Source organism: Malaclemys terrapin, chromosome 2 (assembly GCF_027887155.1).
Source record: "Malaclemys terrapin pileata isolate rMalTer1 chromosome 2, rMalTer1.hap1, whole genome shotgun sequence".
NCBI lineage: Eukaryota > Metazoa > Chordata > Testudines > Emydidae > Malaclemys > Malaclemys terrapin.
The window spans coordinates 203,894,695-203,915,294 of NC_071506.1; the positions used below are offsets into that span (position 1 = coordinate 203,894,695).

The window sequence follows — 20,600 nt, forward strand, 5'->3', positions numbered from 1 at the left end:
CAGGGAAGAAGGCAGTGGAGTAGCCAGAGTTACTGTCCTCTCTTCTATAATGTAGCAGGGGACTTTCTGAGCAGCTGCAACAGGGAAGGGCCAGGAGCTGCTTCCTCTGAGTGCTCCCAACTCTCATCAGAGCTGTTCCTTGGACTGCCGGGAAAGAAGCTTCGGGAGGATTTGGGGATGTGATGCTTTCTGCCTCCTTCTTGTAGTTATGTGGATGATTCAAGCACTTCCTTTAACATTGCAGAGTGTGGCTGTGGGAGCACAAGTTTTACCTTATCAAATACTCATTAATACATACATTCACCCTGAGAAATCACAATTTAGAGCCCCAAAGGCCACAAGTGACCTCTGGACCACAAGCTGGATATCAATGCACTGCATACTACATAAAAAGGTCATTTGATCTAAAACAAAATTAAGAGTGGCCAGTTATAGAGTCACTTTTGATTATAAAATTCTTGATAAAATGATTTTTTTGTTTATATAAATATGACGACTCCCCAATTACTCTGTGGCCTTGGGAGCCAGTTGTTTTCTTCACAGAGGAGTAGTTCGGAAAGGATTTGTGTTTGGAAAGGGAGGTGACCTTGTGGACCAGGCAAGGAAGACATTTCCAGGTGTAGGGCTGGCACAGAAGAAGATAGAGGTCACCGTGAGAAGGATGTGAAGACAAAATTGTCTGAAGCATAAAGTTGGGCATTGTTTGCTTGAAGCAAATATTCAAGCTCTTTGGAGCTCAGCCATTCTGATTTTCTCCATTGGAGACTAGGAACATTAATAAAAAGTGATATTGTATATAAAAATTTCCACATTTTTAAGGTGGTAAAATCTTGCACTCAAAAGTTAGAAGATGTCAGAATTAAGGTTGCTTGTAAGAGGAGTTTTTTCTCGGCAAAAAGTAGAGATTATGACTGTCACCTGTGCCAAAAGTATAAAGAGTCCAGAGTGGTTAAAAAAAATGCTTTTTATTGAAATCAGATTTTTTGTTTACATTAAACATATTTTTCTTTAAAAAATAAACTTGTTTAAAATTAAATTTGAAATTTTGACTTAAATGCTAAACTTACTGTAATTTATAAATAAAAATACGTTGAAATTAAGATACGAAATCTAGAAGAGAATAATGAAGTGAACCTGAAACCTGTAATAGATGGGTGTGTAGTACCTATTTGATGCATTTTCTTGTCAAACACTTACATATTCCAGGAATAAAGCAAATTTTTCAAATTGTAAAATACTTCTGCGAGTCACTTTGCTTCAGCTTCACTGAACACAGGAGGAGGATCAAAACTAATTCTCCCCCATGATGCAAGATGGATTTCAGAGGTTGACTATTGTGAGCTGTTTATTAAAAACTTGTCTATGCAGATGAAAACTTGTGAAGAAAAGCAGGACAAAATAGATGGAACTATTGCAGCCAAATGTAATCAACATAAGACTGAACATAAGACTGAAGAGAAATGTAGAAGATATGCTAAATATACTGAAACCTGTTTCTGTAACTTTGGACAAATTGCTTTATTGCTGATGCTGTTGAAGTTTGGAAAGACCTTCAAGCAACACTGCAGGATATCCAACAACAAATTTAAATTTTGCAGTCAGTGAGCAAGCAGATGGAGAAAGCATTTTATCACCTAATTTTCTTGCTAGTATGCACAACACAAAGTACCAGGGTAGATGCCTAACAGCCAAAGAGGAAGTTACTGTCATAGATGTGGACATCTTCTAGTCCTCCCATCAATCATGCCATCCATAATAAATACCCAGGATGGAAGGGACCCATGTTCAAGCAGTACATGTTTACTGCTGAAGTTCTAAATCGTATCTAGAAATACACTGTATTCTGGTTAGCAAAAAGCATAAAACTTAGTGTGAAGTTAGTTAAATTTAATTGCAAAGCAACATGTGGTTTACTGGTCTTCTATAAAGTTATGGGTTCTTGCAATGTGGGCATGGTTTCCAACCTCCAGTCTGCTTTAAATAAAACCTGTGGGAATATTCAGTCATAAAAATCGTGAGTGGTAAATAGCATTGCTTCCTCAATTATTGTGGAGAAAAATTTGAATAGCAGTTAGCCTTAAAGGTGATTTGTAAAGCTAAACTGAATTTATGCATAGATGTATACTGAATGCCACCACTGAGCAGAGTATAGAAGTGCTTATGCAAGGAAATAAATTTAATTTACCTTGGGAGAGGCTGGGGGAGAAGAAACTTCCTTCGAAGTATCATCTGTGTTTTGTTTTTAAAGCTAAGCTATTAACCTACACATGTACTGTCTGGCTGCCGGAGGCATTCAGTTTATATTTTCTGGCCTTAACTAAATTTTTGTTTGATTTTATGCAGTTCACCTTTCATTATTTAGAAGCTCTTTGCCACTGGTAAGCATTGGTCCCTGGATTCTGACATTGTCAGTACCAAATGCCAGATTCTCTGGCTTCTGAAAATTCCTCCGCACAAAAAACAATGTAGTAGATATTAAATGAATTTTAAAAAGTTGCTAACTGATATATCTCAAACAGTTGTACATTGTTACTCAGTATTGCAGGTAGAAAAAAAGACGTCCAAATGATGGTAACTATTGGAACAAATAACTGAAAGTGTGGTGGATTCTCCGTCACTTGAAGTCTTTAAAACAAAACTGTCTTTTTAAAAAAGAAGCTGTGGCTTAATCAGAAGTTATGGGTTTGTTGTAAGAATTATGGAGTAAATTTCTGTGACTTGTGTTGTGTTATGCAGAAGATCAGACTAGATTATCATAAATGGGCCCTTTTGGCCTTCAACATATTTGAAATAATACATCTTTTCCTGAAAGGTGCTTTCTATTGTATGTAGGTCATATGTATGTGAGCAATATTTTAACAATGGCGCAAGTTGCTACCTTACTTAAAAAATTATTGTTGCATGTCACCTCTAGATTCTAAAATTATCTGAACTTTTTTCAGTTCTGAGTGAGGTTACTGTTACTTGGGTATTGTGTTTGCCTTCCATTTCCTCTCAAAGGGATTGCATGGCTTATGGAATATCCTTGGGGATTGTGAGGCAGATGGCGTCTCTCCATGTGGCTTCAGCTTTTAAACAAATGGTCTAAAGAAATCTTGAGTTAAATGTTTTCCATTACAGTAGAACCTCAACGTTACGAGCATCTTGGATATGAAGGTTGTTTGTAACTCTGAACAAAATGTTACAGCTTTTGTTTATTTTTTTTTTACAACTGAACATTGATTTAATACAACTTTGAAACTTTACTATGCAGAAGAAAAAATGCTGTTTTCCTTTTTTTTAGTAGTTTACGTTTAACACAGTACTGTACTGTATTTGCTTTTTCTGTCTCTGCTGCTGCCTGATTATGTACTTCTGGTTCCAAATGAGGTGTGTGGTTGACTAGTCAGTTTGTAATTCTGGTGTTTTGTAATTCTGAGGTTCTACTGTATTTCCTTTCATCACTTTCTATTCTTTTTCTTTATCTAGGGAAGGCTTTATATACCTAGAGCTGGCTGTTTTAGACAAGAATCAGCAGAATTTACTAAACACTTAAGTGAAAATATATGCTTGGTAGCTGCATCCATATTGAGGGTGGCCTGATGAGTAGGAAGATTCACCTCCTAGATGTGTCTTAAGTGACTGCCAACAACCTTTGTTCATAAACATGGGCAGAACAGGAGCCTTCAGTTGGATTCTTTTGTATTTTCTTAGCCAAATTGTCTGTGATTGCCACACTGGCAAGGTAAATCATCTTACTAATTTAGTGTACATACAGTAAAGCAAAGTAAAGCAGGCCATGAACTACTTTCTTACCTGATGTTAACTTTGAAGCTTGTCACCCTAACTTCCTCCAATAATCCTTCTTACTTTCTTTGATCTGCTGAAGTTTCACTCATCACTTGTCCCTTTGAACGTTGTCTATGCTCTACTTCTAATAGAACCTCCAGGAACTTGGTTACAGCCTGCTTCCAATTTATAATGTAGATAGTTTCTGTTTGTGTCTGTCTGTTTGGCAGTAACTTCACCTTCCCCTAGGAAAGGGACTGTTGGTTTAGGTGCTTGAGAAGTTGCATTGGTAGGTGCTGCGACAAAACTCTTCTTACTGCAACTATAATGGCTTTAGACATTTGAGCTTGGAGTTCTTTCACTTAGGAGTGTGAACCTATAAGCAATATATCGTATAGAACTATTCAAGTAGGCATATCTCTTAACCTTGCTTCCCAGATGGAGAAACTGAAGCAGAGCAGTCCAGTGACTTCAGAAGGTCAAAGTATCTTAGTGGCAGATGAAAGAATAGAAACCATGTCTCGTGGCTGCTTCCCCAGTTCTAGACATAGTCTTATCTGCATTGGTAGTTTTGGGAAAACTTCCTGTCTTGCTTCCACCTGTCCAGCTCCACCAGAGTCTAGAACTAGCAGATCGCATCCTTCTATACTAGACAATTTTATTCATACATTGGAAGGGGAAAACAAGTTTTTCCACTTTATCAGCTCTTTAGTTTCTTAACTTTGAATGATCTAGTCAGTGAACTGAACTACTTAAATGAACTGCAATGGAGAAAACAGTCTCTCTGAACCTGCACAAGAGGCTACTGCTGTCAAAAGCTGATTTAGCACTTCAGCAAACTCTGGTTCCTGGGGCTTGGCCAGTAACTTCAACCAGTTGAGTGGTTTGACTTTCTTTAAAACTTTGCAGCAGACATGTACTGCTTAATATTTTAAAATTTTAATTTAAATAGATTATAGTAACCTATGCTAAGGCCCAATCTATTTAATTTAAAAAAAATCTGATTTAAATATATTCTTGATTTTTTTTTTAATTAATTTTTATCCACTCAGCTTTTTGAAAATATTTTTCCTAAGGTGGTGGTGGTTCTGATTTTGCCTTTGTTTTGTAAGATAAATGGATGCTTCTTTCAGACTGATGTTGTGGGATTTTTGTTTCAGTGATGTTTTGGCACTGCCAATTTTCAAGCAGGAAGATTCCAGCCTTCCACCAGACAGCGAGACCAAACATCCACCGTTTCAATACGTTATGTGTGCTGCAACATCTCCAGCAGTCAAATTGCACGATGAAACTCTTACTTACTTGAACCAAGGTTAGTATGCGTCTTCTGCATATGTTTACCGTGGATGTAACTTAATGAATGTTGGGATGCTGAAAAGTATAGGGATGAAAAATAGGGGTGGTATCTTCCTCTTTAGAATTTCCATGTGAAAATGAAAGACCAAGAGTGCTGGGGGAGGCTTCTGCTTATAGCTTATAGCTTTGGCTGTCAATTTCAGTGACCTCTAGCAATGCTTATGGTATTCCTCTTATGTCTCTCCTGATGGTCATGTATGCCAGTATGTCCGACTCTCGTGACCTAGGTCCATGTCAGCAATATACCATGGTCTAAGGGCAGCGTGTAAATATGCATGTTTTAAATTAAAAAATAAATGTGAATTACATCATATTTGCTTTTAGATAAAATATTCCTTGATATTTAAATACAAATTGCTTGAATTTACCAACAATAAAAACCTACAGTTGGATCATTTCTTTGGTCTGCAGTTATATGGTTAAAGTGGTCTGGGACTGTATTTTAATCACTTTTATAATGACATTACTAAAAAGTTACAGCATATAACAGCATGTCTAATGTTAAAGTTGACTTCAGTGGGAGCTGCTGTGTGCTTAACACTGTAGAAAAGGAGGTAGATAGGCATCTAACTACAGGCACCCAATTATTAAAATCTTGACCTTGATGTCACAGATATCTGACTTGGCATTCTGCATTTCTGCTTGTGGAGGGATACATAAGCAAATCCTCATTAGGTGAGTAACTCTCAAGACTGCACAGGATGCTACTAAAGTAAGGCTTTAGTGACCGCTACATAGGGATCAGATAGGACTTGCCACTACCAATCATATTTTAATGTTCTGTTCCCACACATATGCTTCCTAGGAAGTCTCCTTCTACCTTAAACTTAAAGTCCAAGCACTAGACCACTGGGAGAGTCTAAGAACAGGTAAGAAGAGATGGTAACAAAATGTATCATGAAACTTCAGAGGTGGTGGCAGAGGAGTTAGCGAAGCCAGCATATATGCAGAGGGTAGTAACTAAACCTCCAAAAGGTTAGAAGTGCACCCAAAACAGTGAATTAATCTTTTAGGTATTATTCTGCATAAGTATTTTGGTAGCTACAAAGCAGTAGGAGCACCTAAAGCCAGAGAAATCTAAAAATTTAATATTAATTTAAGTTTAAAGGCGGAGGGAATCCTTCTGGGAAGGGAATGTGTAGGGATAGAAAAAATGCCACTACTGAGAGGAGACTCTGCAAGTATTGGAAAAAGATACTGAAATTCTTTTGCTTTATGGAAAACAAAGGTCAAGCTTACTTATATGTAATTAACTAGAAAATCAAGCTTAAAAGACCTGTTACCGTACTAGTATGAAAGTGAAGTGTTGTTTCACATTTTAAAGGATACTGTCTGAATTTTTTGTACCTGCGGGTAGCACTCAAAATGAATATAAATAGAGAGATTTGGTATAGGTGGGATACTTCACAATTTTTTTTACTTCATGCATTTGACAACATTTTATATATAATATGTTTAATTGTGTCCCCTTTATAGCTGATCAGTTTCTTTTTGTTGGTTTTCGCCCAACAATAAAGGAAAGAGACATTATTTTTAAGAGTATGAAAATGTGACTTGGAAATGCCCCCAAATGGGGAAGGAGACAGAGGGACAGATGTATATATGAAACTAATTTTAATTTAAAATTGAAAAAATTCACTAGACATTAAGGTGGTGTCCATTTTAAATATGGTTGGTGAGGTTAGTTACTTGGCTGATGTTTTTATTGTGTGTGGGTTTTGAGATAATTCAAAGGTTAAAATCATTGTGATCTTAAATGGCAGTTAACCAGAGCTCAAGCATCTGTGTAACAATGTAGGTTACTGTCAAGTCTTGGAAAGCTATTTATGACTAATGTATGTTTGAAAGGTAAATTCTGAATGTTCTATCTGCAAATATTTACCAAGTAACACATACAGGTAAATGTCTTTGCAGCCCTTAAGTACTTTACTGTCTGTCTCACTTATAGGAAGCCAGTTAGATTACTAGTCATGTGAGTCTAGCCATTTTATCTAGTAGCCTAAGATAGAAAGATCTTCTAGGGAAATCCTTTCCACTAACTTCACCAGTCAGTAGACAAACTTGGGAAGTTTTTCTCTTGCTGAGCTTAAGGGAAGAAATGCTGCCATAAAGGGTAAGTTAAAAATAAAACATATAAGCCAGAGGTTCTCAAACTATGGTCTGTGGACCACCAGTGGTCCATGAGCTCCATTCAGGTGGTCCACAGATAGTTCCCTTTTAAGGTGCATGCCTGGGCAGCTGCACAGGAGAGAATGAAGGGCCCACCTCCTAATTTAATGGGGCCACTCCTGCGCGGCTCCACTAATTAGGTGCCTGGACCCTGGAGAAGAGACACATGTAAGGTGAGGTGGTGGCCTTGTGGGGGGAATAGAGGATAGGTGGGAGGGGGCAGAATCCATATATGCAGACTGTACCTACATTTAATACTGGCATGATGACCGATATCATCTTCAGATTTCCACATGAATAAGGTCACTATGTATCTTATCTTGTGGGACTTATATTTATAACCTACTCTTTCTATATTTGTTTAAAGCACCTTGAGAGTAATAGCAGTTTTTACCTGATTGAATACAAGACCATAATATATTCTCTGTGTTATGTAAGAGGTCTGACTAGATCATAATGCTCCCTTCTGATCTTAGAATATTTGGAGTGGGGGGGGTGTGTACTGCATGTATTTGTTTTGGATCTTCCAAGATGGAAGGGGCCACTTATAATCAAGAAGGATTTAACTGGAATAAATGCTTCTAAGAAAAATATTTTACATGTAAGTACATTGTTTCGGCTCTAAGTATTGAATGTGAAAGGGAATTTGTGTAGGCCCATCCTGTCTGGGTCTTTTGGATTGCATTTCCTTCGTTGGTATCTCAGTGAGGAATATATGTAATTATTTTATGAATAGTTCAGGAAAATACCTAAATTTTATTATAATAGCATTGGGCAATATTATGACGGGGGCTGTGTTGTGCTAGGTGTTGCACAAGCTTAGTAGATATGAGGTCCTTGCACTAAAGAGCTTAGTCTAAGAAAAATATAAATTGGTACAGCTTTGTGTAGTTTTGTAAATAGCTTTTTTGGTTAGCCGTACATTTCTTTTGATCCTCTAGGCTAGTGTTTTGGAATCCAAATGTTTAAAGTTATTTGTCTTTATAAATACTTGATTAAAGTTTCTGAGATAGACCAACCACTAACTGAAACGGTTCAGACAAAACTTCCTCCTATGGAAAAATTATTCCATAATTGTCCATTGCAATATTTTTACATTTTCCTTTGAAGCATCTGGTATTGGTCACAGTCAGTGTCTCAGTATTTGACTACATGGTCTGATTTTTCTGTGTAACAACATTCAAGCACCAAAAGCTTTGCTTCTGGACTTCTTTGGAGTAAATGTAGTAACATTTAATGTTTGATTAGATTACTGGGTGTGAGTATACATTAAAACTTTTAGTGATTTTAATCTAAGTGAATTCTATGCATCTTGGGTGTTAATGTGGTACCAGTCACTATAGTATTTAAGCAAAAGAATTGAGCTGTGAATTTAGCTGATTGTCAGTTATGTCTTAGTTTCATACATCGCTGGTTGTCTTGAATATGTGGTTAGGGAATGCCAAAGCATGGCACGTTTTGCCCTGAATCTGCTAGAGATCTAGCATCTGCTAACATAATCCTTAGATAAACTCTGACTTTACTCTTAATTACATAATGCTTCATTCAACCCGACCAGCTGACAAGGTGATATAGACAAGTCTGATTCTCAGTTGGTGCTGACTGAAATGTCTCTGGGCTTGTCTACACTACAAAGTTAAGGCAACGTAAGGCAGCTTACGTCGACGTAACTGTGGAGGTGTACACACTGCAATGTTCCTCCCACTGGTTTAACTCTGCTGCTGTGCCTTGACAAGAGGCGAAGCACTTAGGATGACATAGTGTCCGTGTAGACACTGCGTTGCTTATGTCGCCCTAAATGGCCTCCAGGAGGTGTCTCACAACACTCACTGTGACCATTCTGGTCACTGTTTTGAACTCTGCTGCCCTGCAGCCAATATACAGGCATGCGCCCCTACCCTTTTAAAGCCACAGGAAGCTTTGAAATTGCTCTGTTTGCTCGCTGTGGAGAGCTCATATAGCTACTGCCCAGCTGAGCATGCTGGCTCCATGCAGCAAACATGCTCCTGCCAGGAGTACATGGGATGTGCTGGATCCCCTGGATCTGTAAGGAGAGGAGGCTGTGCAGGCACAGCTCTGCTTCAGCCGCAGGAACTTGTTCAGGGCTTGGAGGAGAAGCCCTATAATAGGGACATGCAGCAGTGCTGTGTAAAAAGTCAAAGAGCTCCGGCAGGCATAGCAGAAGGCAAGGGAGGCAAATAGTCACTGTGCAGAGCTGCAGACTGTCCGAGACCAATATAGGTTTGAATGAATATTTGAGTGAAGGAGGAAAATTGAAGCAAAAAAAGATTGCAATTCAAAACATGTGGTGGTTTATTAATGGGGAATGAACTACAACTTGGGCTAGGGAGGAGTACTTTTACCAACTAACAATACTATTATAGTAAAAATATTCACATAACTTTAATTAAAATAGGAACAAGTCATCAACCAAAAGTATCACCAGAACAGCAACATATGTGACTTGAAACAGTCTATTTACATCCGACAATGAAGAACCGAATGATTTATGATCAATTTTTCATTTAAAAAACCAGAACAGACATACAAAACTGAATGAACTGTACATGCATTAATCGAATCCCATAAAATACACCAACTGACCACAACAGCAAATTAATACAACAATTCGTCCCCTATATACTATACACGAGATTTGGTACCAAGTAGGGGAGGAGGAAAAGAAAAAGGAAGAGACCGAGCAAACAGAATATTCACAAAAAATTAAAATGCGCATACCACGTTCCAGGCACAGCTGACCAGCAGTACAGACACCAGGGGCATGACGGGATGTAATCCGAAACGAAACGACACGACACGAGCCGGATAAATCCGGAGGAGACCCTAGCTGAAAGGGTGATCAGGCCTTTCAGCTAACACGCGGACACTCATACTGATTTTGGCGCGGGACATAGTTTTATTGGAAGACCCTTACTCGTGCCAGCATTTGATTGGTCCCCAGCTCCTACACCAACCGGGTTTTGAGCTGGTGCCCTCTACGTCAACAGGTACTGCACCTGGCACACTAAGTTTATGCACACGGCACGCCGGTATTGTAGCACATGGCACCAACGTGACCTACGATTGACGAGGCAGAAGGTTCGAGAATAGGCACATGGCACCACGATGGTGAACACGGCACCAGTGTATTGCACACGACACCAATGTGACCTATTGACCATCCAGACGCCATGTCTGAGCATAGGGTTGCGACACAGACGTGCTGCTTCTACAAGGAGTGGTCTGGGGTCAGGGTTTTGGAGTTGATGGGGGGAGCAGTCAGGGTGCTTAACCTCAGGCTCTGGGAAAAGAGGCATGGTTTTAAGGAAGAATGAAAAGAAAAAGAATTAACTTTCCCTGAACAAGTAAAAACAGACATCACTGGCATTCACGTTTTCAAACAGATGTCTATTGCATAGGGTTAACTTTCTGATGGAGAGAGGAGGTAGCACGATGCAAACAAACAATGCCAGGTTCAGCATCCTACAGCAACACACATTACTGTGCCTCATTGTTAAAAATGCTCCTTCAAAGCCTCCCTCAGCCAAATAGCTCCCCGTTGAGCTCCTCTTATAGCCTGTATTGTGCTGTGTGTTATGAACACCAGAAGGGCCGTGCCGGATCCATGCTTTCTGGCAGAGATGGCTGGCTCGCAGGTTACCTGGAGAAGTTGAAAATCAGCTGGAAACCTAGTAGGATGCCCATGGAATGATGGTATTGAGAAACCTACATCTTGTGATGCTGAACCTGCCCCCATGAGGCATTGCAAACCCTTCCCAAAACAACCTGTAGCTAGTTGCACAGTGGGATAGCTACCCACAGTGCACTGCTCTGTGTCAGTGCAAGAGCTGCTACTGTGGATGCGCTCCACTGACGTAAGGAATACAGTGTGGACATGCAACAGCAGTTTAATTACAGTGGTGGCTGTCTGTCGATGTAACTTAAGTCGACTTAACTTTGTAGTGTAGACATAACCTCAGATATTGAAACAGTCCTGGTTATTGCCTCCTGTGATTTTTGAAAGGCTCAGATGAAAGAGGTAAGATTAAGATCTATTGAGTAGATCTGTTAGGGTAGTGGCTTGGAGCTGTAGGTGGGAATTTTTTGAGTTGTGTGCTTTGCAATAGGATGTGGGTTGGATGTATAGTCTCCATAATGTTGTTTGATCGACAGATCTCATGTGAAAGCTATGAAGGGCAAGCATACCGCTTGAAAACACAGTTCTTTGGCTTCCTTAACACTGCTTGCCTAATAGCTTTTGTGAAGGCAAAAGGAGGGTTTGGTGTCTTGATGTGTGTATGTTTATGGTAGACCCAGGGACCTCTTGTTATGTTGCCTTTACTCTGGTAAAGAGTGGAAGATAGGGGTACAGGGAGAGGCAGCCAGTAGGACCAGTGCTCCTTCTAACTGTAGGAGCTGATGTGTGCTCAAAACACTCTATATACAATTCCCCCAGTATTAATACAGCTGCACCATTGCAGTGCTATATGTGTAAACATGACCTTCCTCTATACTGAAACAAACTCACTAAAGCATAGCAGTATGATTCATCACGCTCTTGCTTATTAAAATAACAGGTAACTATTTTAAAGACTGCCACTTTTTTAGAAAGTTATAGGAAGGGTTTTTACCCCATAGGCAGAATGTGTTTAAGGCAAGTTAAAATAAGGCGATCAGTACATAAATGCAGCTGTAAACAGTATAAAAACTCATTCCGTTGCAGTCAGAATACATGGTACTTGTGAAAATATTCTATTTTGTCATCAACATATTGCCTTTCAGCTATTTCAGATATAAAGGAATTCAACTTTTGGTGTGGTCTGTGTTCCTTTCTGCCAAATAGGAATAGACACTTGTACTAGACATAAAGTAGGATACATAGGGTTTGGAAGTATCTGTCGTTTCAGCAGTACCGTAAAAGTTTCACTTTATTCTTATGCAACCAGCTGTATACTGAGAACTCCCTATAAAAGTTCCTTAACCTTATGTTTCTACAACACGCTGAATATAAACCAAATATTCTCTGCTTTAAACATAGAGGCTTTGTATGTCACCTTTTTATTGATACAAACTTTTTTCTCTAAAGGTCAGTCCTATGAAATACGGATGCTAGATAATCGGAAGATGGGAGACATGCCGGAGATCAGTGGAAAACTGGTGAAGGTGAAGGAGAGTTGTTCTCTAGATAATAGTAATGAGAGATCGATGCTGGTTGCCAAGTTAGTCCAGTGGATTTCAACTTTTTTTTCTACTCTTACCCCACATTGCAACAGGAAAAAAATTTGGAACCCTTTCTCCCCCAGACCTCTTAATCTAACCATAAAGAAAGTAGAAGCAGTCACAACCCCCTGGTTGAGATCCCCGTAGCTTAGTCTGGTTGGGAGCCAGGGAATATTAAAGGAAAATTAAGTATTTTCCTTCCAGCTAACATGGCTGGATAAAATCAAATCTGAGTAACTTGACAAAATAACTAAATAAAACAAATCCATGGTGTGCACACGTTGCATACTCTGTCCATTTCTAGTCGCCCCATCTCAGAGGATATAGCGGAACTGGAAAAGGTTCAGAGAAGAGCAACAAAGATGATCAGGGTTATGGAAGCTGTTGCATTGTGGGAAAGGAAAAATAACATTTGTCTATTCACTTTTTCCACACTATTCATGTTTGTTTAGACTGCTATCATATCCCACTTTAGTGGTCTCTTTTTTTTTTCTAAGCGAAACAGTTCTATCTGTGTAGTCTCCCCTGGTAGCATTCCTTCAAAATATGATCAAGATGGTGGTTCTGAAAATCAGATATGCTTTTGGTCTGCATATTAGGTTTTTACCTTCAACTGACCTGCCTTGCTGGCAGAAGGGAAGAACATTCTGTGTGTATATAGCAAGGCCCATAAGAAGGCAGTTTTAAAAAACCCTAACTGTCCCTCACCTTTTTGCTTTCCACTGCAACCCATCTTCTATCTTGCAAGCTTCAGTCTCTTCGGGATAGAGACTTCTTTATTTTGATTACTTTGATCATCACTGTACATTGTCTGCTCTGAATAACAAATAGTAATATCTGTCCTTAATTTTTTTAATCACAGTTGAGTAGTATTAGGGAGAAGGTAGCTACTCCATAGTTAAGATTGAAGACTTGCTTTCTATTATAAGCCAGCTAAAGGGCTTTGGAATTTACAAAGTGCAAGGTAGCAGGCATCAGCAGGAGCCCAGCATAGGTAGTTTATAGAGCTTTGCATACTTTCTCTGGCACCAGAAGATCAATCAGTCATGCAGGTCTCTGGACCTAATTCCCAGATGGCTTCCATGAGTCACTTGCTCCTGCTTCCCTTTTACTTAGAAGCTCTGCAGGGTGTTCTCCTTCTTACCTCCCTATAGCTGTCATAATTATTTAAAAAGAAAATAATAAGGAAACCAGACAAAATCATTGTTTATTTAAAATTAATGTTGAGAGTACGTCATAACTTACTGGTTGTTGTGGGGTTTTTTGTGGGTTTTTTGTTTTGTTTTGTTTTTTAGTATAAGACTGTTGTAGTTTAAACAAAAACAGACAAAAGCCCTTTGGAATTCAGAGCTGAAGTTAAACTTCAAGAAACTTAAACGTCTGAAAGTATGAAATTAGCACTTTGACTCTGTCCCATATAAAGCTTTGTGTTTTGCTGTGAGTTATTGCATTTTGCAGATAGAGGAAGCTGAAGCACAAAGATTTGAGAGCTTGATTTTTTTCAGAAGTGCTGAACACCTGCAACTTCAGTTGAAGTCAGTTGGTAGCTGTGAGTACTCATCACCTTAGAAAAACAGATCTTAAGTGTCTTGCTGAAGGTCACGGAGCAGCCCAGTGGCCGCTGAGCAAAGAATCCATCTCTTCTGACTCCGTCTTATCAGTAGTGCTAACCAAAACTTTTTCTAACTTGCTGTTAGGAACTACAGTAAACAAAATAATGTAGAGTGAATGTAATGTTTGGCAAGCTAAAAATGGGAATACACACAAGTGCTCATGAATTACTTGTTTAACTTTTTTTTCTAATAGCCAGAAGGACAGGTTGAAAAAATTAATACATACCATATGTTGTTAGGTCTCTGAATGAGAGGGAATTATCAAGATAGTTAATTTTTTTTGCCCACCAATGCCGACTCTCCATTTGAGAACTATGCTGGCAAGTATAGTCCTGCTGTTTGCTCTTGCTTAGTCATTCAGACAGGGAACTTATTCTGTGATAATTCCATCAATGAGTGCTAGATGTGAGCATCACATCGCTGGATTTATGGACCCTGGAACTGAAACGCTGTAGTCATCTGTGTTGCTGCTTTGCTGTTGTGACAAACGTTGCAGATTTCTGCCACCTTTTCCTTTGGGGGGCTTTAAGTAATGTTTCAGTGTATCTGATGGGAACCCACTGCTATTGAGACCAATTTGAAAAGTATTTATTGTTTTTACTGGTTGACTACACTTATGACTAACCTTTGGGTGAGTATTTGAGATCAGGGTTACTTTTCAATAGTTATTTGACTTGCATTTACTGCTTTAGTTAGGTATTTGAAATGTTTTCAGTATGGATACTGAAATGCTTGTTGGTTGTGAAGTATTTTCTATAGTGGGATATTTTGCATTGCTGTAAACAGCTACAGATATTTCAGGTTCCCAACAGGCTTAACAATTTCAATTGAGAAGTAATGTTAATCCTTTTGTTTTTTCAACTTGTTTTTCATGTTAAAAGCTACCATAGTTTAATGGCAAGGATATGAATAAAGCCAGAACACCATATTTGAGTGTTTTGGGCATTTAGTGGGCATTTGGCAGCCCTTTGTGAACCACCAGTTTCTCCATTTCCCTCTGTATAGTAACTGTTCCTGTGCTCATTCACACAACTAGGCAGAGAGAGACTTGTATTTTTAGAGCGAGAGAGAGAGGTGTGATTGTAAAACTACAGAATTTTGCTGGGCTACTCTGAGGCATGCATAGTATTTGAAACCTATTTTTAACTTCTTAATAAATTGTCTAATTTTATAATATTTTAGATGAATATTGTATCTAGAAGAGTGGAAATAGTTCTAGAATTGGCAGTTTCTGTCCATGCTAACTATAAATTGAAGTCCTCCTTGTGTAGTGCAAGATCTTAATGTTTATCTAGTAATACATCTTTTTTACACAAACACATCGATTTATCCACTTATTAATTTTCTGAACTGTTGGAGTCACAATTATACTTGAAATATTTCAATTAATGCACTCCCATTTAGAAATTGTACAAAACCCTTTTTTGCAGATTTTTAGGTGACTCATTCAAGTTTAAATATTTTATTTTGTGGATTACTGCAGAATGTTACCTTTTTATTTCTGATTTTTTCCAGCAAATTCTTCTATAAATTTGGTTCAAACCATACGTCAGTGCTATTCAGTGTGTGAAACTGAAGTTATAACCTTTCCGGTTGACCTGCTCTCTGATTTTCCTAATGCTGCCTCGCTGTATCCATGTAATTTGGCCACTGTGCTGTGTGAGAGCCTTATCCTCTCCAGTTCACCTAATCTGCAACAGCCTTTATGGGCAGTGTCTGCCCCAGCTCTCCATTTCACTTCATATTGCATCTAAACCATACTCTGGTCCTTGCCCCTTCTTTTCACCTTTGTTTCTGTATTACTTAGTCTAAAGTGTTCTGGGACATTATACTAAATAAAGTTGGATTAAGTGCTTTCCATTGATTTTGTTCTAAAAGTGTGTGTATTTATCACCAGTACGTATTTCAGAATATTTTTAATGCATCAATCTCCTCTTTAATGTATACTGATTCCAAGGCTAATTTTTAATTATTTCTTCCTCTGACTAGAGTATCATAAGAGTTGTGTTCCATGACAGAAGGTTGCAATATACAGAGCACCAGCAACTGGAAGGTTGGAAGTGGAATCGCCCTGGGGACAGACTTCTTGACTTAGGTATGTCTATCAGTTCCCTTATTATCTAGGGTTAAAATAAGAGACTGTCTTGATAAGAAGAGCATCAATTTATATATCAACAGCGGGGATAGCAAAAGCATACATACCAATGTCTGTATGCTACTTGTTGTGTTAGGATACTTGAGATTTATATAAATGTTTTCAATAATGTTACATTGTGAATTTTCCATGAAAACCTTTAATGGCCTTCATCTAACATTACAGAAAACAGCAACCCTAAATAATTCAGTTAATAGCCCTTTTGTTCTTTCAGAGCAAAATCTGTTCTGGTAATCGGGAACATGAGAGAAACATCTGTATTGCTAATATACTGTAAAAACTTAATTATTGCAGATTTCATAAGATTTATAGTAAAACCCATAGAATCACCTCGCATTATTCCCCACAAATTAAGTATACATCTCCATCTTTATCAGAAAACCACTGTCATTAAACAACCAATTTTTGTCATCCCTTGTGTGGTAACATACAGTACGTTTCACTGTAGATGAGTTTGCAGATTAAGGGGTTTTATTCAGAACAAACCAAGTCCTCTCACTGCTGTGTTCCTATAGCATATACTTCCATTTTTATGTAGATATTCCAATGTCTGTTGGAGTAATTGATATAAAGACAAATCCAAGCCAGCTCAATGCAGTCGAATTTCTGTGGGATCCTGGAAATCGTACATCTGCCTTTATTCAGGTTTGAAATTTTGCTTTACTGGATGTGTACTGATTTGGTCTTTGTCAGGTCATGAATGTGATAACAGTTGTGCTATATGATTGTTTCCTATATAATTATCCTAGTAAAAAGCAAAATTTTCCTATTAGATCCATCATTTTTGGAAACTTAGAAGCAGCAGATGCATGGATCTGTAGGTGACATTAGCTGAGTTTTTATCTTGATATGAGGTTTTTAAACCTTAGAACAGAAGCAGCTTAGAACAGAAGCAGCTTTTTAAAACCAATCAATAAAATGAATATGAGAGTGTCCTTTAAATGAAAATTAATGATTAGCTCTTACATCTTTGTATGGATAAATATTTACGGAGGTGTATTTTTAAAAATTTTTGTAAATAACTGTTGTTCCATTACTTCAGTTCCAGTTAATAGGGCCCCTGAATAGGACTGAATCTGCTTTACCACGAGAGAGAGCATTTGAAATCACTAAATTTCAAAGCAGATTTTTAGTCCTCGTACTTATCTGATTGACAAGATGTTAGATTCTTGATTGTTTGTTGTTATATTCAAGGCAGGTTTTTTTCTAAGTGACTTACTCCGTGGAATTAGATTTCATTAGAATTCTTTGTATTATACTATAGTCTTCCTTCTGCATAATTTTGTCTCAAAAATCAGGTATTGGAATGAAGAAAAAGTGCAAAGCGAGAAGTGGAAATATTCCTTAGCCTGTTAGCTCAGGTAGATTGTTTCCACATTGGCAGTAAATTATGTTGTGCTACTGTACCCTGACAGTAGTAATTCTTCCTTTGTCAAAGAATTATACAATTATTACAATATCTGCTTCCATGTCAGGCTTTGCTGCCAGGGAGTAAAGAGTGTGTAATAAGCCATCCATTTTACTTTTGTACAGTTATATTTTCAACCTTGCAGAATGTGCTAATGGCATGAAGAAAAGCTTAGTCAACTCTTACTGTTTGGAAGGTGGGAATGCGCAGTGTGTTGGCATTGGTGATTATATTGAGTATTTAATGCCCTACAACATTGTAACTGTTTGGTTCCTAGTATAGCACTCTCTTCTTATTGTACCTTTTTACTGCCATGATATTCATGTGTCTCATAAACTCAATGCCTTTATTCTGGTATTTTCAAAAAAGCTGTAGGGAGTTAGGTATCAATTCCCATTGCCATTCATTGACACTTGGGCACCTACCTCCATTAGCCTCCTAAATCCCAGTCTTAAGTCAGATTTAAAAATCGTTCCAGTAAGTGGTTTAGATAGAAATTTCAAGACATTATATTTAAAAAAATCTTAATGTTCAGGCTAGCTAAATTATACCACTGTGCACTAATACCTGGAAAAATCTTTGAATTTATTCATCATGCATGATGTAGTTGTTCTGCTCTTATATTTGTTTTAAGATCCCGTATAAGAATTTGAGAGGGATTTTTTTAGTAACATATGATGAGATCCACAACAGTTGTTTAATGTTGTGAAAGATGTAGGAGTTAAAGTATTACTTTTTGGGGAGTATATAGGTGATGTATTGATAGTAAATAGGGACAGGTTTAAACCTGACTTCCAAGCCTGTGCGGCTGGCAAAGATAAAGGAATTTGTTCCTACCTCCCTTGGATTTCCAGTTTCATTTCCTGAATAAGCCATAAATTGTTGCTCACCCTGTCAGAGAAACTTATATAATGGTAGTGGCAAAAGTATTAAGAATATGCCCAGAATGGAATACAACTTCACTTTGTTTTTCAGGTACATTGTATCAGCACGGAGTTTACCCCACGTAAACATGGAGGTGAAAAAGGAGTTCCTTTTAGGATTCAGGTTGACACTTTTAAGCAGACTGAAAATGGAGAATACACAGATCATTTGCATTCAGCCAGCTGCCAAATCAAAGTTTTTAAGGTAATAGTTGTAAATAATGGTCCCCAATAAATTTTTTAGACATAGAAAACATGTTTACATTATAATGGCTGGTTTTTAGGTCCATATTTCAGTTGCAAAGCTGCTTTCTGTCTGCTTGTTCATTTAACTATTCATTTTTAGCCAAAAGGAGCAGACAGGAAACAGAAAACAGACAGAGAAAAGATGGAGAAGCGAACTGCACATGAAAAAGAAAAGTATCAACCTTCGTATGACACCACAATCCTCTCAGAGGTAACTCCATGGAATTGCATGTATTTATGAAGAAAAAATATCTATATACAATATATGAAATATTAGCAGTAAATAAATTACATTCTCAAAATGGGGGGAGAGTTACAGCATACATAGACAAAGGTAGGCTTTTTAATATGACAAACTTGTCCCAAATTAAAACACCAGTAACCTTTTAAGATTCTGCTGAGTAAATTTCACTTGGCTATATAGTAGATATTGTATTCAAATACCCTTGGATAGAGCACTGTTTGTGCTGAATTCTAAAACAAGTCTCATGTACAGATCTAAAAACCTTGCAGCTAAAAAACAAAAACTGGGGTTTAGGATTTATTTATACATGTCAAATTTGAGCTCAAAACCATGTTTTTAGAGACTACTGAGTTTATGGCTAGAGCCTCACTGGGTATTTGCATTTTCTTTTTATTTAAACACCAGTGCGTTCTATACAGTTTTCTAAAGATTGCAAAAGTTTTTAAAAGGCTTTTAGATCTTTCCTCACTGTATAATGAAAAGAAATTGATCCAAATCTTTGGTGTTTGTCCAGATGAGGCTTGAGCCTATAATTGAAGATGCAGTTGAACATGAGCAGAAAAAGTCCAGCAAGCGGACTTTGCCAGCAGACTGCGGTGATTCTCTGGCAAAGCGAGGCACTGTAAGGGACTTCTGCTTACCTTTTCATTGTGCAAGATACCTTGTGCAGTGTTAGATATAGGAGAAACTTCCATGATCAAAAATAAAAACATTTTGACTGCCTTGGCTTAATTTCATTCACTCTTGTTTACACCAATTACTCTGTTTCAGTGAGGAATGCTTCCTAAATCTAACACTTAAGACAAATTGTTGCAGAGGGACTGCGTGACTCTTTAATATTAAAAAAAAAAAAAAAAAATCTTTCAGTTTATACCTGCATTTCCTTTATTGAAATAGCTAGATGTTTTTTAAAAGCTATTTGCTTTCTTTATATATATGTAATCAGTGAAAGTAAAGATAATAGCAATTTAGATACAGCATATATGTTTTGTCCCATATTTCCACCTGCGTTTTTAATGTAAGTTTCCATATACATCTGTACTTTTAAAGCCCCATGTATTGTTGCAGAGAGGTTGTTTGTAGTAATATTACTTTGTTTCCTCTGGCTCTCCGCATCTTGTTCTCCTTGTGCTCTCTCAGATACAGCAAGGCTTAATGTTATTGAGCACTACTTTTTCTCACAGCATGTGGACCCTCTATTTAATCCTGTATCTGTCTCCTTCAAAGAAGCAAATATGTATATTTTACACTTTCCCTATCAAGTTTTAACCTTCCAGGTGTTTAAACTGACACTTATGGTGAATGATAAATATTTTCCAATATCTTTATTTCTAAGATAGATCTTAGCAACTTATTTGTTTGGGCAAGTCATGATCCTGCATCTACGTGTTGGTAAATTTGGTCATATATTAATGTCCACCTGTGAAAGTCAATTATTTGACTTAATTCACTGAACAAGCAAGTTTTGTTTGTATTTCCTTGACACCTCTTCCCCTAA

General features: G+C 37.7%; 2 protein-coding genes across 5 annotated transcripts in view; one reads left to right on the forward strand and one right to left on the reverse strand.

The window, feature by feature from the left end:
* Positions 1–20,600, forward strand: part of UBP1 (upstream binding protein 1) — a 53,178-nt gene that overhangs the window by 7,193 nt on the left and 25,385 nt on the right. For 2 of the 3 annotated variants that reach the window (XM_054019500.1, XM_054019498.1), the window contains exons 2-8: positions 4,929–5,080; positions 12,380–12,456; positions 16,116–16,221; positions 16,820–16,926; positions 18,665–18,817; positions 18,959–19,069; positions 19,617–19,724. In XM_054019500.1, the coding sequence (XP_053875475.1) occupies positions 4,929–5,080; positions 12,380–12,456; positions 16,116–16,221; positions 16,820–16,926; positions 18,665–18,817; positions 18,959–19,069; positions 19,617–19,724 (814 nt within the window). The remainder of the gene's footprint in view (positions 1–4,928; positions 5,081–12,379; positions 12,457–16,115; positions 16,222–16,819; positions 16,927–18,664; positions 18,818–18,958; positions 19,070–19,616; positions 19,725–20,600) is intronic. The other variant, XM_054019499.1, reaches the window with a different exon arrangement.
* Positions 12,466–20,600, reverse strand: part of FBXL2 (F-box and leucine rich repeat protein 2) — a 136,744-nt gene continuing 128,609 nt past the window's right edge. The window contains exon 17 of one of the 2 annotated variants that reach the window (XR_008443945.1): positions 12,466–14,213. The gene's annotated coding sequence lies outside the window, so the exon portion shown is untranslated. Of the gene's footprint in view, positions 14,214–19,731 lie in introns of those variants that run through there. The other variant, XR_008443944.1, reaches the window with a different exon arrangement.